Here is a 24,939-nt window from a genome sequence, read left to right as displayed (position 1 = left end):
CGCAAATTTGAAAATACTATAATATAAATCTGTATGATTTATTTGTGTACTCCTATTCCTCATATGAACTGAGACCAAAGACTTAGCAAGCATTTAGTTTTATTGCTTAGAATGTAAGCTTTAGATGTAGCAAATGGTCGATAGCAAGACTTTGATATATCTAGTAGGTGGGGGGGTTATTCTTACATAAAATTTTGCTATGTTAAATCATTTCAACCTAAATGTGATGTGGGATTCCCCTCTGTATGCTGTGAATACCATTGGTTAATAAAGAAGCTACTTTTTGGCCAATGGTGTAACAGAATATAGCCAGGCTGGAAAAGATTCTCTCTCTCTCTCTCTTTCCTCTCTCTCTCTCTCCCCCTCCCTCGAGAGAGAGAGAGTAGGTGGAGTTGGTGAGATGCCATGTAGCTACGGAGGAGAAAGATGCAAGCCAACAGTTGAAATCTTACTGGTAAACCAGGAACCTCGTGGTAAAATATAGAATAATAGAAATGAGTTAATTTAAGATATAAGAGCTAGCTAGAAATATGCTTAAGCTACTAGTCAAACAGTATTGCAATTAATATAGTTTCTGTGTGATTATTTCGGGTTTGGGCGGCAGGGAAATGAACAAGCAGCCTCTGCTTACAAAAATGTAAAAACAAAATTTTATATACTTTTCAATACATTTTTTCATGTTTTCTTGCTTTGTATGACTATATGAATATATAAGTAATTATAAACAGATTCTTTAGAACTTGGAAAGGAAATAACCTTGTTATGAAGAACTTCATAGTTGATCATTTTACAAATATCTTCTATCATAAATAACCCATCCTACAGGTCATAATTCATAACTGACAGATGATAATGACTGGATTCTTGACCCGTTAACAATCAAAATGCAAAAAGTGTATCACTCATTCTGCAGCTAAAATTCTCTTCAGCATGAGAGCTGGAAACCAGCATAGGTTCTAGAGGTCTTCACATAGCTGGACTCTCCCTCACAAGCACCAAGAAATCAGGTATGACAGCCAACCTGAGGGCAGCTGGTCATTGGTGTAAAGTAGCAGGACCTCTCAGTTCTGCAGACTGGGTCTGTTGGTCATTGGTGTAAAGTAGCAGGACCTCTCAGTTCTGCAGACTGGGTCTGTTGGTCATTGGTGTAAAGTAGCAGGACATCTCAGTTCTGCAGACTGGGTCTGTTGGTCATTGGTGTAAAGTAGCAGGACCTCTCAGTTCTGCAGACTGGGTCTGTTGGTCATTGGTGTAAAGTAGCAGGACCTCTCAGTTCTGCAGACTGGGTCTGTTGGTCATTGGTGTAAAGTAGCAGGACCCCTCAGTTCTGCAGACTGGGTCTGTTGTATAGGACTTGACCCCAAGCCAAACTACCACTACCTCCCGAAGTCCAGCTGTGGCTGCTCGCAGGTCACCACACCTGGGCGTGTTGACCATTGATGACTCTCCTCTTGATCAGTTGCATGCACATGGTCTCATGGAGGAGCTAGAGTATAGAGTCCTAGAAGGACTAGAGAAAGGAGAACTCCAATTTAGTGCACATGGGTTGGGAGTGGGGGTGGGGCCATCATCCACACTGGGTGCCGATCTCCTAGTGCGGTTGACCTAAAGTCACTCATACTTCTGTCCTTGACCTCTTACCCACTGTTGGGTAAGTAAGTCCAGTGAACTCATTTCTTCCACAGATGGAGCGCCAGTGGAATCATACCCCAGTGTGGTTTTGGGACTCTAAGAGAATGGGTAGGTGTCATTCACCTCTCTTTCAAGGAAAGAATTTTATCAACATCGTCTCTGGTGAAAGTGGACCTGGTGTCAACAGAAACGACTGCAAGCTCAAAACAATTGAGCAAGAACATTTTTTTTTTTTTTGTGGGCCAGATGTGGTGGCATGTTCCTGTAATTCTAGTACTTGTAAGGCTGAGGCAGGAGGGTCATGAGTTCAAGGTCAGGCTGAGATAAATGGGGAGATCAAACAAAACAACCCCCCCCCAAACCCAAAACATGTCTGTGAACCCCCAGGAACCTCTGGTATGAAATGAATAATAAAGTCATTAGGCGGTAACTGTCAGTATATTGCTGATGGGACCAAAGGACCACATGGCCTGTGTCCCAGGCCTGTCACAAAGGGACATAGCTCTACAGTGGACCAGTCTGATTGCTCGCTCCTAGGAGAGCCCCATTTCCATTTTGATTTTATACTTACCCACTTTGATGTGCTCATCGAGTTTTACAAGGAACTTTAAGATTAGTAAAGAAATGATTAGAAAAGTGGGTGTAAATATCTGGAAATGTGTACCCCAGTTCATCAATAAATCATCGTTTGGGGTTCCTATTGGACTCCTGAGTATCTTAGGATTTGTCTGATTTACAGCAGGGACAGCTCGGGGTTACCTGACACATTAAGATTCTGGTGCTGAAAAGCAGAACGTGTGACCTTGCTCACCCCTGCTCTAAGTTTCTGTGCCCACCCCCTTCAAAAACTAACCAGTCAGCTTTGTTTTGGCAACAGACTTTATTTTTCTAGGGAATACGGTGCAATTTTTAGTCTTTGTCATTTGTTCATTTCCTATTTTATAACCCCTTTCTCATGCTCCAAGTTCAAGGCCCCAGCTTTATCTTGCCCCTGTGGAGCTTCCATTTGTGTAGCAACCAACTGACTAACAACATACCTCTTTTTCAGACCGCCACACCCAAAAGGGATGTTTCAGGTGTTCTGGTTGTTTCTTCTTTACTTCTTCACCTTTCTCCCGGTTCTCTTCATTTGGCAACCTACCTGTTTCTTCAGGATCTTTCTGAGATCCCGTATGTGGGCTTCGGGGTGTAGCTTGAAACAGCACTTGCTCAGCATGCATGGATCTTTGGGTTCGATCGCCAGCACTTCATCAATAGTGGCACACATCTGCAATCCCAGCTCTTAGGAAGTAAAGGCAGAAGGGTTAGATGTTGGAGGTTGTCATCGTCCTGTATTGAAACCTTGTCTCATAAAGAAAAAAGAAAGGAAAATATCCTGTATGCTACAGATTTAGATTCATTAGCACAGAAACATCCTTTTGGGTGTAGTATTCTGAAAATGAGATATGTTGTTAGTATAAAAGGCATACAAGATTTTACCTAAAACAAAATGCAAAGTACCTAACTCAATAAAACACTACATTTGTTATTATTTGTGTGTGTGTGTGTGTGTGTGTGTGTGTGTGTGTGCGCGCGCGTGTGCGCGCGCGCGCGTTTGCCCGGGCATGCACATGCCCGATCTTGAACTTTGAATGCCTTGGTGGGTGGACATAGGCCAGAGGACATCTTGCAGGAGATGGTTCTCTCCTTCTGCCATGTAGGTCTTGAGAACTAAACTCATAAAGTTAGGTTTGGTAGTCAACCTTTACTAGCTGAGCCATTATTCCAGCCCTATACATTTTTTTATATGGCTCATATGGTGAAGTAACAACATGGGCGACACTGGGCTAAGCAACTATACTATTGAATTGATTTCACCCATTTTATTTTTTAATATCATTACAAGAAAAATTGAAACTATGCATAGAATTCTACCAGTCTTTTTTGCTTGAGTCTTATTAGTGATATTTTTTTCATGTTTATAGGCACCAAGATTATTAAAAACCTAATTTGGATGAAACATTTAAAAATTAATACCTTTGTTAAAATTTTTACAACTTTCTCTGTGCCGTTCTGATTTTAATACATGTGTTGCTAAAGCCAGCTCACATTTTTAAAAATTTATTTGTCTTATTTTCCCATTATGTGGATCAAGTCAACCCAAAAGCAAAGGCTTTTAACATGCTAGGCAAGTACCTTACAACTCCAGTACTTCTGTGTTGATTTAAAATATACATTTGTTTTTATTCATGTACGTGTGTGTGTGTGTGTGTGTGTGTGTGTGTGTGTGTGTGTGTGTGTCCATGTGCATGCAGGTGCTAGAGGAGGCCAGAGGTGTCGCACCTCTCTGGAGCTTGAGTTACAGGCAGTTGTGAGCTGCCAGACATGCTTGCTGGTACTCTGTAAGTACAGCACATGTTTTGTTTTATTTTATTTTTCTTCTTTCAAACATTACATCCCAATGGTAGTTTACCCTCCCTCAACTCCTTCCTCAACTCTACATCTCCTCTGTTTCCCTTTAGAAAAGATCAGGCCTCCCAGGGATGTCAACCTAACATGGTGTAACAAGATACAACACGACTAGGCACAAACCCTCACATCAAGGATGGACGAGGCAGCCCAGTAGGAGGAAAAAGGTCCCAAGAGCAGGAAAAAGAGTCAGAGACACAGTTCTCACCACCAGTTAGAAGTAACACACACACACACACACACACACACACACACACACACAAACACACACACAAAACCCTAAGCTAAACAACCATGACATATATCCAGAGGACCTAGCACAGAACCACACAGGCTTTGTGATTGTCACTTCGGGCTCTGTGAGCCCCTTATGAGTCCTGCTTAATTGGATTCTGTGGGCCATGTTCTCCTGGTATCCTCAACCCCTTTGGTTCCTACAACCTTCTGAGAAGTTCAGTGAACTCCACCCCATGTTTGGCTGTGGATCTCTGCATCTGCTCCCATCGGCCGCTGGATGAAGCCTCTCTGATGATGACTGGGCTGGGCAATGACAGGAGGACAGTAGACGAATATCAGGAATCATTTCGTGGCCAGTCATGTTTGGTTCTCTCCTAGGTCTCCTAGCTAACCATCCTCTGGTTCCTGGCTATCCAGGCTGTGCCAGGTACGGGTTCTCTCTCCTGGCATGGGCCTCAAGCTGGACCACTCCTTCAAGTTCTGTGTCACCACTACCTCAGCACGTCTTGCAGGCAGGGCAGATGGTAGGTCAAAGGCTTTGTGGCTGGGTTGATGTCCCAGTCCCACCACTGGCCTTGACTAGTTACAGAATATGGCCAGTTCAGGTTCCTTATTCTACATCTCGGCTATGGTCACTCCCACACATTCCAGGGAGTGCCCACTGCACTAGGGTTCCACACTGATTCCCAAATGCCCCCCCCCCAATTTAGGACATCTCTCTCTTCATCCTGAAAACATCTCCCATACTCATGGACCAGATGGATTAACATAGTAGAAATGGTCATCTTACCAAAACCAATTGAAAGATTCAATGCAGTCCTCATCAAAATTCCAGCACAATTCTTTATAGACCTTGAAAGAACAATACTTAACCTTATATGGAAAAGCAAACAAACAAACAAAAAACCCAAGAAAGCTAAAACAAGCCTTTAAACTTCCAGAGGCATCACCATCTCTGACTTCAAGCTGTACAACAAGAGCAATAGTAATAAAATATGGTATTGGCATAAACACAGACATGTTGATCAATGGAACTGAATCAAAGACCCATATGCAAATCCACACACTTATGGACGCTGATTTTTAATGAAGAAGCCACAAATATACAATGGAACAAAAAAGGATCTTCAACAAGCGGTGCTGATCTAACTGGTGCCGACATCCAGTAGAAGAATGCAAATAGTGCCATATTTATCACGGCACATAAAACTCCAGGTCAAGAGTATCAAGGATCTCAACATAAAACCAGATACACTGAACCTGGTAGAAGAGAAGCGGGGGATAGTTTTGAACTCACTGGCACAGGAGACTGCTTCCTGAACAGAACACGCGTAGCACAGGCACTAAGACCAACAGTTAATAAATGGGCCCTCACGAAACTGAACAGCTTCAGCTTTAAAAGCAAAGGACACCATCAATAGGACAAAAAGTCAACTTACAGAATGGGAAAAGATTTCTACCATCTGGCAGAAGGCTAATATCCAAAATGTAGAAGAACTCAAGAAACTAGACATCAATGAACCCAATAGTCCAATTAAAAATAGGGTACTGATCTAAACAGAGAATTCTCAACAGAGGAAACTCAAATGGCTGAGAAACACTTAAAGAAATGTTCAACATCCTTAATCACCAGGGAAATGCCAATCAAAATTACTTTAAGATTCCTTCCATCTTACACCTGTCTGAACGGCTAAGATCAAAAACACAAGTGACAGCTTTTGCTGGAGCAAGGGGGACACTCTTTCATTGTTGGTGGGTGTGAAAACTTTTTCAGTCACTATGGAAATCAATATGGCAGTTTCACAGAAAATTGGGAGTCCATCTACCTCAAGACCCAGCTATACCTCTCTTGGGGTATAAAGACTCGATCCTACCAAGGACACTCGCTCAGTTATGTTCATAGCAGTTTTATTCACAATAGCCAGAAACTGAAAACCACCTAGGTGTACCTCAATACAAGAATGGACAAAGAAAATATAGCAATTTATACAATGGAGTATTACTCAACTGTTAAAAAAAAACGACATCATGACATTTGCAAGCAAAAAGATGGAAGTAGAAAAAAACATCCTAAGTGAGGTGGTCCAGACCAAGAAAGATAAATATGGCACATACTCACAAGTGGATGTTGGCTGTAAAGTAAAGGATAATCATGCTACAATACAGACTCAGAGAGGCGAGGTAACAAGGAGGCCTCCTAGTGTGTGTTGGGGGCACCTGTATCTCCCTGGGAAGGGGAAATAGAATACATTTTGCAAGTGGACTGCGGAAGGTGAGGATACAAATAGGGAGCAGCGCACACTCTTAATCACTGAGCCATCTCTCCAGCCCCCCGAGTTGTTTTTCTGTCCGTTGTTTGATGCTTTTGACCCAAGGAAAGCATGGAACTTTATTTTTTGATTCAGAGGCAGGCACAACACAAACACATTTAAACATACTGGGGGCATAAGAAGAACGGAAAGCAAAGCAAGATTGCCTGCAGATAAACTGGGACCAAAACACAGAGATACATACACCTGGACAAGCATCAATCCCACGAGAACACCCAGCAGCTTTAATTACTGCACCTCCAGGCACCGCAGCACTGAGAACTGTTTCTTTCCGCTTGAGTGAAGGCGTACTGTTGTGGCACAGCAAAATGCTAGGAGCTTCTTACGCCACAACTGTCTTCTGATGCCCATGATTACATGTGCAATGTAACGATTAATTATTGCATCTAGTGCATTGACAGTGATCACAAGCACAGGTGGGGGGGCAGGTCTAACTCTACTTACGGCTTGCCCCCCTTTGATCGCTTGGGACCAGCAGCTGTCCAGCAGGAAGGGTAGGACAGGGCTCATGAGGAATCTGCTCTGTAACTAGCCATTTTTCATTCTCATTGTTGAGATATGCTCTGAAAATGTTGTTATCCTACACGTTCACGAGAAGAACTTGCAGAGGACCGCAGACCACCTTCGCCATTTGCCCTTTGTAGCTTGTGCGAACCTGGAGAACTTTTAAGGTGGATTGCGGCTTGCACAATATACCCATGGTTGGCAAGGAGAGGATATTGGTGAGGAAATGTCTGTCTAGTGTATACACCGGCAAAGGAGTCCTACACATTACCTGCTGACCAAATGAAGGACTAGGAAGCCAGCTTTGGGATATATTGAAGGAACTTTGCCCAAGAGAGCAAACTTGATGCTAACAGTGAGGTATGACTTGCTGAAGACGAATAGCCAAAGCCTACAGAGAAAAGTGGAAGCAGCTATAAGCAGTTAGGGGGGCTTCTTGGTGCTGAAGGTTGTTTGAGGAGCCCTTGGATGTGACACAAGAACAGGACCACTTTTTAAATATCTATCAAGTCTCTGAAGGTGTACTGGAGAGCTAGCTTGGGTGTCACAGCTCCCTAATATTTTTTTTTGTAGTTTTGTTTTGTAGTTCATCTTCCCCTAGCCACGTTCCATTACTTTTCCTCTACAGCCATTTAAAATATCCACAGTCCCTCACTTCATCCTTTCCGACAGGCTGAGAACCTTTGGAGGAGGGGCCAGTCTTAGAGGAATCCCTTAGCTAGGTAACTATTAGACACACTTTAAGAACAGTATCAAGCCAGGTGTGATGGTATACAGCTCTCATCCCAACACTTGGGAGGTGGAGGCAGGCAGAGATCTGTGAATTCAAGGCCAGCCTGGTCTACGCATGGGAAACCTCAATAGGAATTTGTACTTAGCTGCTACTTTAGCAAGCACCATGGGGAAGCGTAAAGCACAGCAAATAACACAATGGCTTTCAGGATAAGATCAGCAGGTTAAGCCTGCATTGTAGCTTTAAGACTAATTCTGCAGTGGAAGGACAGAAGAGTAAGGAAAGGAGAGGAGAATAAGACAATCTTGGGTCATATATTTGAACAGATATCAATAAGTAATGAGGTATTGAAAAAAGAATAAAAAATAAGTGCTCTGGGCACTGGAAATGACAAAGGATTACAGCGAGCCTTAGTTTAGAGTAGGCTTCATATAAGCCGCGGCTCTTAACAACTGGCAGCAGGTATATGTCTGAAGAGGACGGCTTGGAAATTTCATCTTTGCAAAGAAGAAAGATCTGTGGCTTGAAATCAAATCAAAATGAAAACCGAAAACAAAATCTAATCAAATCAAGGCACTACCATTACCATAAGCTTTTTAAAAAATCATAACCCCCCCCCCAAATCCTCCAAAACAAGCAAAAATGTTTGATTTGGAGTTATTCTAGGCCATTGTGCCAGCTTGACTATGAATGACCTCCACTGCCTCAAATATTTGAATGCTGTTCATTAGATGTGGCCTTGTTGGGGTAGGTGGGGCCTGGCTGGAGGAAGGGTGCCACTGAGGGTGGGCTTTGGGGTTTCAAATTCTCCAGCCAGGGCCAGTGTCTCTTCCGTCTGTCTACTGCTCAGGGTGTGGTCTTCTCAGCTACCTCTCCAGCACCATGTCTGTTGTGTGCCACCAGGCTTCCTGTCATGACAGTGATAGATTATATGTCTGAATGGGGAAGGAAGTCCCAATTCAACAATTTCATTTGTAAGAGTTGCCTCTCTTCACAGCAATAGGACCCTGATTGTGACAGTCATCCCATGACAAAAATCTTGGACACGTCTCTCACCGAAACTAGGGACATCAGACTGAGTTGTATGGTACACTGCTTGTGAAATACTACTTGTGATGAACTCCTAAGCCCACACACTTACACGTTCAACCACCGGCCATCCATCCCACAGTGCAACATTTTTTGGAGATGTGTCAAGTGCAATGTTGTGTACCTCTTATAAAAATCAAAGAATTATGACTACATCGGTGTGTACACCAGTCCATTGGGAATGGGAAAAACAGGTGAAATCAAAATGGCGAGACATTGTCAAGGCTGACAAATACTCGGGCATTTATTATATTCTTTCTTCGCTTTTTGACATGTCCGATTTTTTTTGATAAGATTAGATATGAATAAAAACTATCTTTTCTTCCAAGCAAAGAAGTTGGATTTGATAGATGCCTACAACGCAAGGGAAGCTACACCATGGTATTATTATATATAGGGTATTAGGAGAGATATGGTCACGGCAAGGTGAGAGGTAGGCAGGAAGCATCTCTCGGTAGAAGGGAAGTATTTCACAGAAGGCCTAGCTCAGACTGAGTAGTGAATTCAGCTACATACAGCCCCACTTAGGTTTCAGGCTGGGTAGAAGGTACTCGTGACGTTCGGAGTGAGCAGTGAAGAACTAGTCTACTATAATGCCATCGCCGTATCCACTTGCCTCTTCCTTCTCTTGGATGCTTTAAATCCAGTAAAGTGAGTATGTCACTTTAGTGACATTAATATGTCGCCAGCGTGCACCAGGTGCTATACAAAGGCTGCAGGTTATTTCTTGCATATCCTTTCAGAGCTGGGAACAGGAATCCAAGACATTCCTCAAGGTTTGGGGGACGTGACACAATCAGGCCAAGGGCAGATCGAGCACCGGCCCTTCCAAATCAAAGCAGGGGAGGTAGGTCAGAAAGCTGAGCTCTGGCAGTGGCAGGTTCAAATTCCGACTAGCTTTTGCAGCTTTGAACAAGTCACCTAACCTCTCGGAGCTGATACAATTTCCTCATTCATAACGAGAGTGCAAATAAAACCTTGGAGGGTTTGTTGTCAGAAGCAAATTCGGACACTCAAGATCATACCACCAAAGGAAGACTCCATAAATGGCAGCCATCATTCTTGGCCAAGTGCTGGCGCGTCCTCCTGGACGCGCCTCCTGCAGGGTCCCTCAGGACACACTGGGCCCGCCTCCTAGGCTAGGTCTAGATGCTCAAGGCTAGTGGCCCAGCATCTGGGTATCCACCTGGAGCAACGGAGGGGCGCAGGCAGGTGGGTTGACCGTTCCCCGGAAAGGATCGCCCCCTCCCCTCGGCACCCATCCCTGTGCCGCCAGCAGGTGAGGTTTCGCCCAGGCTGCTGGGATGGCAACCGCAGAATGGGGTCGAGGCAGAGGGCGCAGCCCGAGGGCCAGGGGGTCCCTCCTGGTGCTGGTTCCATAGCTGGGTTAACCCTGCTGCTGGCTGGGGCGCGGGGCCCGCGGACTGCGCGCTCTGCGGCTGCGAAAACCCGGAGAGGCGGATGGGAGCGCTCGAGGCGCTCGCAGTCAACTCCTCCGCGGTCCGGTCGCCAAGCTGGGCATGCTCAGTGCGGCCGCCGCGCCGCCGTCCGCCAACTCGGGAGCTCGCGCTCCCGGGCCGTGGGGGCGAGAACGCCGGCGGCGGCGGCGGCGAGCGACGCCCCCAGGCAGCCGCAAACTTCGCGGCGGCGTCCGCAGTCTGGCGACACACACACCTCGCAACGTCAAATCCAATTCCCTTCCCCTACCTGAGCGATGGAGGCTGCGGCCACCGCCAGAGCGTCCCGGTTGCCCGCCCCTGCCTAGCGGCTAGCTGGGGGACCAACAGGTAAACTGTTGGGGGTGGGGAGCGGGGCGCGCGGCAGCCAGGGGCGATCCGGGGTGCCGTGCCGCCTGCGCGCCCGATGTGTCCGTCGGTGCTCGCGGCCATCGCTCCTCACCCCCCTCCCTCCCCAGCCCCAGGAGGCCAAGGAAAGGGTTAAGTCGGCCCCGCGCCACAGTGAGCGCGGCCCCCTCCAGCCGCCGCGGCCGCCTGCAGCCGGCAGCTAGCAAAGCGCCCGGGCGCCGCCGAGGGGACCCGTTTAGCCTCTGCGCCAGCTGAGCCGGTGTGTGTGTGGAGGGGGGACACCGGCCTCGCTCGGCGGCGTCCGCATCCTCGCCCCTCGCGGCCTTGCTCCCTCAGCTCCGTGCTCGGGCATCAGGTCCTCCGGGTGCAAGGCGGCGGGCGCGGGGCACAGCGAGCCAGGAAGTGGGTGCGGGCCGCTGCGTAGCGCCTCGCGGGCCCGAGGACGCCGAGCTCCCGGCAACACCTAGCCTCCCGCCTAGGCGCCAAGAAAAAGTTTTTTCCCCCCTTTGCGCCCCTCCCCCACCCCAGCCCGTGCCCCCGGGGTGGGTTTGGGTTCATTGGTGAAGAAAGTCACACGTTCCCATCAGCTGCTCCTCCCCGCCCCCCTCCCCCTTGGGGACCGGGTGGGGGTGGCGGGAGGCCGGCGCCGCGGCGGACCCTGGCCGACCTCCAGCCCCGCCGCCGCCCGTGAAGCTGGCGTCCCGGGGCTCGGCGCAGCGGGGTGCCCACGGAGGCGGCCCCCCTGAGCGCGTCTGCGCGCCGGCAGCGGCGGTCTCCAACCTGCTTTCTCCTGCCTGCAGCGCCACGGCGAGCGAGAGTGGAGGGGCGAGCGAGTCTGTCTGCAAAGTGCTGCTCCCTGGTGCTCAGAGGCGGCTGCTCCAGCTCCAACTCTCATTCATTTCGCCGGTTAACATGAGAGATCATGGCCGCCTTCGGGCTTCTCAGTTATGAACAGAGACCACTGAAGCGCCCGCGGCTCGGGCCGCCCGATGTCTACCCGCAGGACCCCAAGCAGAAGGAGGTAAGGGCGCCGGCGGCTTCCGCGGTTGTGCCGCGCTCCGCAGGGCTGACCCGGGGCCAAGCTGGCCCCGGCGGGCGTCCACGGCGCTGCGGGGGAAGGGTTGGGGAGGGGATCGGAGGCGGGGCCCGGGCTGGGGTATCAGGGACCCTGGGCCACCGAGACCTGGAGCCTGCCAACCCCCCGCGCTCCGCTGGGCGGTCGCTCTGCGGGGGCTGGGTCGCTTCCTGGTTGTCGGGCCTTGCACCGAGCCGCCGGGCGCTTTACCGCTTCTTCCTTGCTTGAATCCTCCTGCTCGCTTTCCTCCGTTTCTGCCAGTTTTATTTATTTATTTGTTTTTCTCGGTCGCTTCGATAAATCCTCGTAAACTTTTTGACAAATGTTGGAATGCAGTACATCGGACACTGAGGTCTTGGGATTTGCGCCAGCGGTACAGGCAGGGATGGGGGAGGGACCCTTTTCACATCCTCCAGTTTGGAATGGAAGTCGTTTTTTAGCAAGGTGATCATATATTTGCTTCTGTGACTGTAACTCTGTATCTCTCTCTCTTAAAGAAAAAAAAACCGTAAGAAAACAATATTAAGGAGAAACACTGAATTTTGTCTCTAGAAAGGCAGTTGGCTTTCCCGGAGGCTGTTTTGTATGTGTAAAAGCAGGCAAGTTACCTTCGGAAGGAATAGCTTCCAGGATTACTTATTTCTTTGAATGAAATTGATTGGAGAAACCTTGGCAGTTGCAGCACGTACAGTGGCTTCAGTGGCTAGCGTAAGCCATGTAGGTGTGTGTCAGGAGTTAAGTAGTTATGTAACAGCTCCCCGGTTGTAATAATGATCACCCTGGGCTATCCATTTTGCCGAGAGAGACTTGCCTATCTTTTCTTGTTGTGGTTCACCTGCCCCGCAGCTGTTCTTTTAGACTTGGCCAGCTACAGTCCTCCCATCTTCTCTCTTCTGTAGCTGAACGTGAAGCGACCATGTATCCCTTCTGTGACTCTGGAAGCTCTCCATTCGAAGTTTGCCTATCCAGTGGTTTCACTTGAGGACTTTGCAAATAAGAGTTCTTTAAGACTTCTGTTTTGATAAATGTATCTATTCCATTAGTAGAACCCAGACTCAACCCAGCTCAACCCAGGCTGGCCAGTAGTGTGCCTGAAAAACCATCGTATCAGTTCCTTTAAGACGTATCACATTAAATTTGAGCTTCAGGGGAGTGGTTCAGATCGAAGATGGCTGGGAAGTTTACAGGTGGCCCTCCACCACAGAGTTCGGTGACGGTTTGTAGACTTCTCTGTGTCCTTACCCAACTGCTAAGAATAGAGACTAAGGCCCAGGCATAAAGAAAGTTGACTTAAACATTAGTGGCAGAACATTTGTAAAGTTTTGGTAGGGATAGGGACGGTCATTTAGTTGACTTTTCTCATCTTGTAATTAACGTCTCGCTTCATCTCTCTGGAGAATGACCCGAAGGCAGCTCCCTAGCTTTGGGTTGGTGACTTGGATTATCATGTGTACTTGTTCAGCATTTATTTTTAAGTATGACAGCCGTGTCAGGATTTGGATCCTGGAAAGAATAATTTTGGATATTGGGTCATTTTCTAGGAATCTAAAATTGGAAGGAGTGGCTTTCAGAGGGGGCTTTTTTTCTTTTTTTCTTTAAATTTTTTTTTTATGATTTATTTATCTTTATTTTATGTACATTGGTGTGAAGGTGTCAGATCCTCTGGAACTGGATTTTCAGACAGTTGTGAGCTGCCATGTGGGTGCTGGGGAATTGAACCCAGGTCCTCTGGAAGAGCAGTCAGTGCTCTTAACTGCTGAGCCATTTCTCCAGCCCCCCAGAGGGGGCTTTTTATACTTCGGTTTGAGAAGATAAGGTGATGGGATTACCAGTGCAGTGCTCATCCAAATCAGGACTGCGCTCAGGGCAAACGCCGAGGGTTGCCCTTCTAGGATCCACGTTCCCCCCAGGCGACCGATATTCTATCTCTCTTGAGGAGAGAGTTATATGTGGCTGTAGTCAAATTTGGGTACAGTACGGAACAGGTGCTTGGCTGTTTTTTGGTGGTTGGCGAACAGATTCCCAAGCTTCAGTTATTTCTGCTGTACTACTCCCTCAAAATCCCACCCCATCTTGGTGCAGCCAGTCAGTCAGTGCTTTTATTCTTTTAATAACGGTAGAGAAATTTTTATTGTGCTTTCTTGGCAGTCTTGACTTTTGGAGTTTATTGAAATGTGTGTGTGTGTGTGTGTGTGTGTGTGTGTGTGTGTATTATATAAAAAGTATCAAATCCCATACACACACACACACACACACACACACACACACACAAACACAAGGTATGTAATGACAGAGATTCAAAAGAGACCATTGCTATTGAGACTTTGGAAAGTTGACTTGTGCGTCCAAATCCATACTGCTATGCACCAGAGAGCAGTGGTGATTTGTTTGAGAACAGTCTCACTGGTCCTACCCAAGCTGATCTTGAACTCAGAATCTTCTTGCATCGGTCTCCAGAGTGCTGAGGTCTTAGGCCTGCACCACCCCATCCAGCGGGGAAGCATTGGTGTAAAGGAGAAAGTGTAGGCTTCCAGTCGGACGGTCACGAGTTTGAATGATGGTTGAACATCTTTGTAGTCGGCACAGAGTTGCGTCACTTCTCCCTTGTCAACTGGTTTAATTGTGCTCTTCCAAAAAAAAAAAAAAAAAAGTAAAAACATTGTGAAAACTTTCCCTTCATATTTGTGTGAGAAAAGCCCTAATTCTAACGGAAGCTGCCTCATGGCTGTATACATCATTTTTATTGTTAAGAAGTGGGAATAGTGTTCTGTAAATAGGATTTCAGGGCACCGAGTGGGCTCCTTCAGTGGGGACTCTGGAGATGTAATGAGGAGAAGATCTGCACACCGGCTTCATCAATTGACTGAATCTTTTCGAGGACTTGCAGTCCCCTGGCCCCCCTTTAGACTTTATTAAATGTGATGGTATAGTACTTGGTTGTACCCAGTGTGTCCTCCCAACTTTAAAATGTAGGAATCCGGGAAGTGGGGAGTGTTTCTTTTCCTTTACATATACATATCAGTAGTCTGCATTCACCAGCCTGCCTTGTCTGGTCCACTTCCGGAATAGTTTGGAGTTCCGATTCGTCTGACGCGTCACAGTTTCCCCAACTTCCTCAGGTTTTCTTCTGGCTTTAGGCTGACATCTCTCCTCCCGGGAACTCTTGCATATGTTGGTCTGCCTGGACACCTGCCTGCCATTCCTCCTACATCCTCAGCATCCCATCCAGTTCTCGCAAGCTGTGGTCCGGAAGATGGGCTCTGGAGCCATTCTGTTTGCCTGCATCTTGGCTGTTTTGTTCACATACCCGTTTCTCTCCCTGTATGCCAGTTTCTTCCCTCGTCGGGTGTGGATGAGGCTACGGCTTTCTTGCACGGTGGTTGGGTACTTACATGGGTAGTGCATGTAGAGAGCTTAGACTAGAGTTGGGCGTAGATTCAGAACACGAATATTTCCTGTCAGGGAGCGCTGGTCGGGCTTGACTCTTTATCATCATGTTGGCCTCAGCTCAGTGACCCTTCCCAGGCCTTTCTGACATGTGTATTGTTTATAATTGTTTGTTTGTGTCTGGCCATTCCCTGCCAATGAGACGTTTTCTTGAGGACAGGGGAGACATCAACATCTGCTGTCATCGATGTGTCTGGCATAGCGTGAAGTTCCTGGAATTCCAAGGGCACACATATTTCTCGTAGTGTATTAACGAGAGAGACACGGGTGAATAAAAAAGCCAACACGTTGTTAGAGGTGTCGGGAAAGTTGAAGTAAATGTCCAGAGTGTCACAGCGGTCTGCTGTGAAGGCCGAGAGTCGTGGAAGTGAAATGGAATCCTAGAAGGGGGGACAAGTTGTTTTACCTTGGCCATGTGGCCTGGACAGTTGATCAGTAAATATGTTCAGGAAATCAGATTTGTAAGAGAAATGGATTGGGGCAGTCGTGGGGTTTCTAGGCATGGGAGGCAGCAGTGGGGCCCAGGGGAAGGGTTGAGTGGTATGCAGAGCAGGTCTGCCTAGGGGAGAGGCAGGGAGCTCTGCAAAGTTGGCTCCTTCCAGCTTCTGAGCAGAGTTGACTTCACCTGAAAGGTTAAGGTTGAATTCGGATCTAGGGGCGGAGCCTAGCGTTCAGGGTGGTTGATTGCCTAGCGTTCACGGGGTTCTGGGTTCGAATTCCCAGTGCTGCAAACGAGAAAAGAGACAAAAGTGAAGTTGGGGGAGAAGCTGGGTTGTTGAGTCTGAGATTCGGCAGGTCTGGGAGTGGCCCCGGGATTTGCATCCCTAACCAGATGGAATGTAACATGATAAGGCTGGTCCAGAGTTTGGGCTAGAGAGAAGGCATCCCACTTTGCAGGGCCTGCTTCCTAGTGAATTCAACCCGACTCGCTTAAGGATGATCCAAGGGCCAAAGCTGAAGTTTGTCTTATCAGCCAGCCCAAGGAGGCATTGTTTGGTGGAACTTCCTGCGGACGTTACATCCTTTCCCAGTCATATCTAAGAGTATGTCAGGAAACCCCAGTCCCCTTCCACCAACTTTCTCTTGCACTTCGCATAGTGTACAGAGCCCTCAGGGCCTCAGCATCCTGGCACTTGCTCACCTCGACTTCTGTCACCACACAACCTGCCTCCCAGTTGAGGCTCCATCATTTCCCACTACTTTGACTCAGAGTTCTCACCTGTGACATGGGGTTTGTATTTGAACATATTTCCCATACGACACTCAATACAGGTCGGCTACAAGTAGCTGATGTCTTGGCAGAGGATCCAGGGGCCTTCTGTTGTACTGAGGACAGTGTCCCTGAGAAATGCCTTTGGAAATCTGTTTTATGCGCATCTTGCTGCTGTCTACCCTTCTGGCTTCTGACTGTACATTGGGCCGCTAATGCTCTCTTCCCCTCCAGTGGGCCTGGCTCTTCAATGTTTGGGTTACAGTCCTTTGCTGTAGTGGGGTTTACTGTTCTTAGGTTTTAACTAAGAGATTCTCCCAAAGCGGGGACCCTTCCTGCTGTTCATCTTCAGCTTCTTACCATTCCCATGTGCTCCTGTGCTTCTATAGTGCTCATCCGTGTCTGAAATCCAGCTGTTGGGGTGTGGCGTCTGCTCCCCACGGCCTGCTCTCCTCACTGGAATGAAAGCTGCACGAGGGCAGGGGTTTGTTGCTGGTGTTCACGTGACTGCCTTCTGGCTGGGTTAGACCAGGTACAAACCGAAGGGGAAGTCCACACGATTCAGATCCATGGGGGAGATGCAGAGGAACGGGGACGGTTAGATTGAAGTCACAGGGAAGACTGGACAAATTGGCCAGTTGCCTGGAGGACTCTGACAGAAGGCGACGGAGACATTTGGTTCTAGAATGTTCCTTGCCTGAGAGCCATTCGTTGGCCTCAGGGCCCTGCTGCCGACTTTATTAAAATCCCAATATTCAGGGAGGGGGTGGTCCTGCTCCTGGGTGGCTCTGGTGAGAATGCGGATTGAAAGTCCTGGTTCAGTTCTGCCTCTAACTGCCCAGAGGAAAGTTCTGCATGGGGCAGGGGCTGTACTCAGAGTCAGACACGGACCTGGATCCAGGCCCCAACACCACTTTTTAAAAATGTGTTGCTCCGTGAGTCTGGCCAGAGAGCAGAAGCGCACCTCGTTGTCATTTCAGAGACCCAGTGCTTAGGTCTACCGAGACCTGGCCAATCAGAACCAGTGGGAGGAAACTCAGGAACTTCTGAGTTCCTTTTCTAGGTGATTCCTCAGCACACTGAGCTTGGGAAGCAGTGCTTTGGCTTGTGTGCTTACCTGCAGCGTAGCTCGGACTCTGTCCGGTTCCGGCTCACTGCTCTGATACCTTGTGTCCTAGTATCTTTCATTCTATCGCATTTGAAGCGTTGGTACCATTGGGAACTAAGCTCTGTGAATGGGCATTTAGCTACTTTCCCAGTGAAAGTGACTGATCGAAAACCCCATTCCCAGCCTGGGTTTGTTTCCTGCCAGCTGGAAAGCATTCCTAGCCAAGTAGAATTCCATGCCCGGGTCTGGAAACATCAGAAGCTCGTGGCTAACCCGAGGCAAAGGAGAAACGAGCTAGTCTTGTGCCACAAAGTCCTGCTCTCAGATGGACTCTCAGGATTCACAGAAGGCTGTCTGTGGGGTTTGCGGCCACTGCCCTTCACCCAACATCTTGTGAGATGTTTCCCCACAGGTTGACACTTGAGATTAACATGGCCCTTCAGGGAGCTGGAGAACCACAAAGTGGTTCTTTGGGTAGGTGGTCTTTGTGGTCTTTGGGTAGGTGAGAAGGTGGCAGAATGGATTCTGGGAATTTTTGCTTAACAGTACAACCCTCAGGTGCATGCATGTGCATGGGGAGCAGGGGCAGGTGCATGCATGTGCATGGGGAGCAGGGGCAGGTGCATGCATGTGCATGGGGAGCAGGGGCAGGTGCATACATGTGCATGGAGAGCAGCCCTCAGGTGCATGCATATGCATGGGGAGCAGGGGCAGGTACATACATGTGCATGGAGAACAGTCCTCAGGTGCATGCCTGTGCCTGGGGAGCAGTGGCAGGTGCTAGGCAGGGCAGAAAGAGGGAGATAGACTCAGGAATTTTGCTCTGAGTCTTCTCTCATGGAGAGGTTTTGAAGTTCCGGGGAGACCACTGCTGTGGTAGAGTATGCAGTGGAGGGGATGAAGTGGCTAAAGCTTCGAGTCCCTGTGCGGTGAAGGAGAGCAGCATTGGTTCATCATGGCGTGGGGAGGCCAGAGGAGGGAAGAAAGGGTACAGTGAGGGCATCTGCGCTCATCCATGTTCCTCCCAAGAAGAGAAGGGAGCTGGGAGCTTCTGCAACTATGTTCCTTGTCACTGGTCAGTTTCCAGAGCTGGTCCTTGGTGACGGGGACTTTAGGAACCATTTCCAACTCCTCAGTGCCTTAGGAAACTTAATGAGGAAAAAAAAACCCACTAAATCAGCAAAAGAGCACAAGTCCTACTTAAAATTTGCATATCTGCATATTATGGAAGTCTTGTTCACTCTGGGTCTTTGGGTCCTTTTGGTGGCGCTATGACACAACACTGGGCAAATTTTAAGGTACTTTTTTTATTTTTAAGGAAAAGAAACATATTATTACAGGCTTGAAGGCTTGGAGATCCAATATTGAGGGGCTTGTCATTGATAAGGGGCTTCTTGCTTCTTTATAATATGGTGAAAGGCGTTCCACAGATGCACAAGGTCAAGAGTGGCCTGACCTGATTTTCGTACCCACCTGTTTGCAGGCCCCTGGCCCAGCAGAGGTGTCCATATGGTGGGTGACAATGGGATGTGGGGGAAGGGCAGAGCAAGGTGACCAAGGTGACTGGCCTTCTCACTTCTCAAAGGACCCACCTCTTAGCTTCTAGCATCAGGGTAATATGAATTTGGAAAAATGCATTTAAATCATAGCACTGGGCATAGGATTAACAATATTTTTAAATTTTCTTCTTTTTGCTAAAAATTTGCATTTCAACTGTAACGTTAGCCTTGTAGTATTTTTGCCCTCAGAAAAAGTAAACTGAAAAATAATTAGATAATTTTGACTGGCTTTGTAAAGATAGGTCTTTAGGATTGCAGTTCTTTTTTTTTTTTTAAATTTCTTTTTCTTTTATCCTTAATCTTCTAAATGACTTGAAGTTAGTACTGTGTTGCTCAGGCTGAGCCTCAAATTCCTGGACTCCTGGAGTGTCCCACTCCAGCCTCCCCAGAGCTGGTACTCCCACTGTGTACTACCTCTTGGTGACTGCTGTTAGTTGGCAGCCTAGAGTCCCATCTCCTGCGTACCTGGGGCTCTTCTCAAAGGACCCTTTGGCACCTGTCCCTTCCCACTGCTTCCTGCTTCTCAGGCTCCACGCTGAAGAGAAGCCCCTCTTGGTTTTAGTTAATTAGCTCCCGAGGGAAAAGCCCTTGCCGATGTCTCCCATCTGGGAAGAGGACCCTTACTCTATCCCAGGTGACCAGATTGCCCAGTCTTGCCCATAGCCCAGCCACAGCATTCATGGTCACTGTCCCTCAGTTTTCTCCTGTAGGAGACCTTGGCTCTCCCAGCTCTTCCCTCCCCCCGAGATAGAGGTTTAAGGTGAAAAAGAAACCTCACCAATTACCTTCTTGACCTGGTTTGAATAAACATTTTTTTTCCATCGACTTTTGTTTCATTGTCCCTAGGAGAGCCCTGGCTGCACACATGTGGCTCTGTTTGCAGAGGTGCTCATGGCCTGTTTGTGTGACAAGAGCCTCAGGGTGGAGGTCCTGCTCCCTTCTGAGGGCATTCCAGCTCTACCATCGCTACTGTGTAATTACTCAGAGCAGCTTAATACAGAGGAGCACGTGAACATAAAAAATCAAATGTGAGGTCTAATTCAGTGGTGCACTAGAGCCAGTCTGTACCAGCGGCCCTGTGAGCTGACTGACACCAGGTTCAGGTTCATCACCTACATTCTTCCTCTGTGGGAGTGTGGTACTTAACACCAAGTGCTGGCCACTAGGCCTCCCTTCTTTTGTTTCTTAAATAGAGGCGACTGTCGGGCTCGCTAGTAGCTGCATGTAGTTATAAAGACACCTCTGTCATGCCGGTCCTTTCCTAAAACACCTAAAAAACAAACAAACAGCCAGATCGTCATTCTGTGTATCCTTTCGCAGCCTGGACTAAGCACAGGCCTTCATGCCGCAGAAGAGCGTTTGCCTCTCTGATAAACCTGTAGGTGCAGGAGAAAGCCCTTTGATTACGCCCTGAAAAATCCCGAGTTTCCTGTTCGGAAAAGTTGGTAGGGAGAGGATGTGGTAGCTGGAGCCACTGCACCCATCTTTTTAAATTTAACACTGAGGACCAATATTTATATTCAGTGGTATGTAAAGTGGCAGTTACATAGTAACAGACAGTATTTCCCAGATCTGTTGTTCTTAGTGCGGTTCTGTGCAGTCGGGTGTATGCCAGTCTCTGGTTCTCCAAAGCGAGTGGAACTGAGGCACAAGAAATACATGACTAATCAGTGCCCTTTTCAACATTATGCTGGAGCTGGACTTCAGAGCCGGTGCTGTCACTGTTACTCTTTCTGCCGAGAGAGGCTGGAGGTGCTGTGTGAGTTTAGTAAAGAGAAACTAAGATGCTTGGGCATACTGCAGGGTGCTGGCGGGGCAGGGTGGGTGGGCTCTACAGATCAACTGGGCCATTGCTGCTGTCCCCACAGATTGGTTGTGGGGGATTCTGGGGCATGGTGGCGAGTGCACATGAGTCTCCATTAAATTAATCTCAGTCGTTCACACCTAGTAAATCCAGTGTGGGAGAGAGTAGAGTCCAGGAGGTTGTGAGGGAGGTGGCGTCAGTAACCAGACCTTGAAGTAAAAGGAGGCTGAATGCGACTGCAGAAGTGGCCATTGGTGATAATTGGTCAAAGGAAGAGAGGGGGTGTGGACAGGGTTCAGATTTTCAGGGACACTGTTGCGCTAGTGTGCAGGGTCTTGAAGACTTCCGAGGGACACATTTGTGCTAGATCTGTAGTGACGTGTCCGACTTTCAAATGAGCCCTTCGTGGTTGAATTGAAACAGTTAGTCTTTTCACCTTCCTACCCGCCCCCAAGAATTCCAGCTGGCTTTAGCCGGTCAACTGGTTAAAGTCTTAGCTTTGAAAGCGTCCACATAGCTTTGTTTTTTTTGGTTATCCCATCTTTCAATTGCCTCTTGAAAACCTGCCACTGGCCTTCTTCTGGGCTGCTTTGGTGGCAGTTAATAGCTAAGACTGCGTGGCAGGTGTGTGCCGCACGGCTGAAGAGGTGGGCGTGAGCAAGCTTCCTGAAAATGGAAAGGAGAAGCTCGGGGGCGCCCACGGAGGTCCGCCATTCAGGCTGGTGTTTGTGTGTTCCATTTCCTTTGCTCGTTTGTGGTACTCTGGCTAAGGGAAGTTTGTCTTCCTTGATTCAGAATTTCGGTTAGTCCCTATGTTTGTGAACCACTGACCCCATAATGAATGAATCCAATCTCGGTGACTAAAAACAAAATGGAGAAACTTCTCTCTGCTCTCCCACGGCACGGATTCCCACAGGGGTGCATTGAGCTTGGGGTGGGGTTGCAGTGAGGGATGGGGAGAAGGAGAACCAAGAAGAGCCACACTGAGGCAGGGAAGTTCGGTAACTGCAGAATTAGCATCCATGGACACGTGCTAAGACGTGTGCTTGCTGTGTCGGCTTCAGATCACTTCACACCTGGTCACAGGAAATGCTAAGTGAAGCCGGGCCGTGGTGGCTCACACCTTTAATCCCAGCACCCTGGAGGCAGAGGTAGGTGATTCTCTGTGAGTTCAAGGCCAGCCTGGTCTTCAAAGCGAGTTCTAGGTTGACTAGGGCTGTTACACAGAGAAGCCCTGCTTTGCCAAACCAAAAACAAAAGAAACAAAAACAAACCAACCTACAATTATTTAGTAAAAACATGATTGAAAGGAAGAATTTACATTAGAAAGTTTGCAACGCAAGAATCATCCGGGCCTGTGGCTCTTCTTAGCAGTGATAAATCCAAAGAGAAAGCCATCCTTTGTGACTGTTGCTGGGTAGGGTAAGCTATCAGACATTTGGGTTCTCTTCCCTGTCTTATGTGTATGTAAATCTATAAGCTCAAGTATTTTTCTCCTGCAGTTTTCCTGGAATCTTTCTGAGAGCCCCATCCAGGTGTTTGATATCAGTGGGTGACAAGCATTTGAATGGGGTTTGAATGTGAATTAATGGGATGCAATTATTTAAATGAGTGGAATAAATGCTAAGTATACTGCATTTAGATTTAATTGGAATCAAAGGCTCTCCGGCTTTAAAACAAGGGAGGAACTGCCTGCCTCACTAGGCTACTCTGGGCGGGATGAGGGAGGTCATTAAGGGATATCGGCAGTCTGAGTGTGTCTGCTGCTCAGTTGTTGTGGGCATTTCCATCCAATCCTTTAAAAGTCTTCCAGCGCCCAGTCATGTGCATGGCTGCTCTTGTATGTGCTGGTCATGTGGAGGTCATGATGGTAACAATCGTGATGGTTCTGTGTTAAAAATCGCCATGTGAAGTGGGCAGCATTACCTCAGTTTCACACAGCAGGAGCAGGGAACCAGGATTCTGGGTTAGGTTAATTGGCAATACTGCTTACTCCAGATGTCTTCTCGTCTTGGAGAAAGCCATACGTAACAGCCAATGACGCAGCTCCATACTCTCACCAATAGTAGCCAGAAGCGTTGTTTTTAGAGATTCCTGAGGTGGCCACTTAAGAGCCAAACCATACGGAGTCTACCCAGTTTCTCAACCTGTAGATATGGTTCTTACCATGCCTACGTTAGTTATGAGGATGGGCATGCATGTACTGCCTACAGAAGATACCAGGGAGAGAGCTATACTGAGTCCATGATTAGAAGCCATTTCTTTTGCTTTCAGTAGGCATAGGTATGAAGGCAGATCTGGTTGTCTTGTGCCAGGTTCATCCTCTGGCTTTATTTCAGGTCCCATTGCTAGTGATGGTCAGGCCTCGGGTGTGGTTAGGGTGGGAGGTGAATATTAATAGCAGTGGATATAAAAAGACAACTTTTTGGTGTGACTCTGATGCAAATGTGGCCCTGGTAGTAGAGATGTTGTTGAGGCCAAGGGAGGGGAGAGGCTTCTTTTTCGGGGAGTCCTGCCCTGTCTTAGAGGCCGGTAGGAACGCTCTTACCATCCAGTAGTTTGACCGCAAACAGGGCAGCCCGTGCAAACCTTGCTTTCCTTTTAAACAACTTCTCGCATGGTCATAGGGTGACATGTTTGGCTCCCTACTGCAAAACCACTCTTTCATCTGCTGTGCTGTAGCCGCATTGCTGCCCCATGGCTTGGATCCTGGCTTTAGGGACAGTGCTGCCCTGAGGAACGGCAGAAGTCCCCTTTCTATTTTGATTCGTGGGCTGCTGGGACAAAGCACCATAGCATGGACAACTTGGAACCCTGGCAGCTGTTTTCTCCCAGGTCAGGTATCTTCACTGACAGGGTCCCCAAGACTGTGGCCGTGCGGTGCCTCAGGCGGAGATCTTTCCTTGTGTTCTTTTATCTTCAGTGAGATCAATGTATTGTTATTAGCATAAGTGGTGCGAATATTTTGATTTTCAAGTCATGAACTACAGAAGACCAAACAGTAACTACTGATTTAGAAAAAGTCATCATTAGCGTTTAGAAATAATGAGAAGTTGCAGGTGATTATTCCACGTAGGTGCTGGGAACCAGACTCAGGTTCTCTGCAAGAGAGCCATACTGGTTCTTAACCACAGAGGCATAGCTCCAGCTTTGTAAATGACGTTTCTTTGCTAATGTTACGTAACTGCCCAACAATGGTCATATATTGGGTGATATAGAATTTGACGGCGTGATACCAGTTTTGCTAACTATGGAGATTTTTTTTTTCAGTACAAGGTCTCAGCATATAGTTGTTCTGCCTCAGCCTCTGGAGTACTGAGGTTACAGCTGTGAGTAAGTACTTGTTATTAATACTTTTCTTGTGTTCTATACCTTCTAGTAGACTAGGCCCTCTTGGTTTGTAGCCAGATAACTACCAATCTCAGTTTTGCCTTGATCTTACTGTCTTTCTTCTTGTTTGTACCTTCTTTTTATCACAATACAAAGCTACTAGATCCAGATCCATGAATTCAGTATGACCCCTTTGGGCTTGCTCACGTCTTCAAAGATACTATTTCAAATAAGGTTATTTGCACACTTACTACAGACTAGGACTTGAAATTCTTTTTGCCCTTGGGCCCAGACCCTGAACAGTGTGTGCATAAACCTTTCCCCATCTTTCGAGTGTCTGGCTAACTTGGCACTCGGTATGGTTGTGCTGTCTTGCATGCAAAGGCAGACCATTCATTTTCTTTCACTTCCTTCCCTGTCTGCTCTTCCTCCTGGGGTTGATGACACACATCCCGGAAGTCCACGCTTTAAAGTTCCCTCTACCCTATGACCCCAATTCCTGATCTCACTCTTCTCTCTCCAGACTCTTCTAGAAGCATCCTGCCTCTTCCCTTTCCATTTGTTCTTCCGATCCCTCCCTTGTGGTTTGGAGGTCTCCAGGGATGGCCACATCCCAGAAGTGCTTGAC

The 24,939-nt window shown here is 47.8% G+C and overlaps 1 protein-coding gene and 1 long non-coding RNA gene across 9 annotated transcripts in view; one reads left to right on the top strand and one right to left on the bottom strand.

Moving 5' to 3' along the window:
• Nucleotides 1-634: 634 nt before the first annotated feature.
• On the bottom strand, nt 635-1,695 carry LOC146891883 (uncharacterized). Its single transcript, XR_015735757.1, has 2 exons — nt 1,319-1,695; nt 635-1,058 (listed from the first exon to the last, which is right to left on the bottom strand). It is a non-coding gene; the product is annotated as an uncharacterized LOC146891883 (long non-coding RNA).
• Nucleotides 1,696-10,561: 8,866 nt separating this feature from the next.
• The window catches only part of Med12l (mediator complex subunit 12L), a 316,360-nt gene continuing 301,982 nt past the window's right edge, over nt 10,562-24,939 (top strand). For 4 of the 8 annotated variants that reach the window (XM_087899492.1, XM_085676475.2, XM_085676476.2 and 1 more), the window contains exons 1-2: nt 10,562-10,760; nt 11,579-11,799. In XM_087899492.1, coding sequence (XP_087755618.1) covers nt 11,701-11,799 — 99 coding nt within the window. In that variant the 5' untranslated portion in view covers nt 10,562-10,760; nt 11,579-11,700. Of the gene's footprint in view, nt 10,761-11,560; nt 11,800-24,939 lie in introns of those variants that run through there. The other 4 variants (XM_085676479.2, XM_087899493.1, XM_087899494.1 and 1 more) reach the window with 2 other exon arrangements.

The sequence above is a fragment of the Myodes glareolus genome, chromosome 20, assembly GCF_982192425.1.
Source record: "Myodes glareolus chromosome 20, mMyoGla1.1, whole genome shotgun sequence".
In the NCBI taxonomy this organism is placed as follows: domain Eukaryota; kingdom Metazoa; phylum Chordata; class Mammalia; order Rodentia; family Cricetidae; genus Myodes; species Myodes glareolus.
Note: the sequence above shows the minus strand (reverse complement) of the source record. Positions and strands in the feature narration are given on the sequence as shown.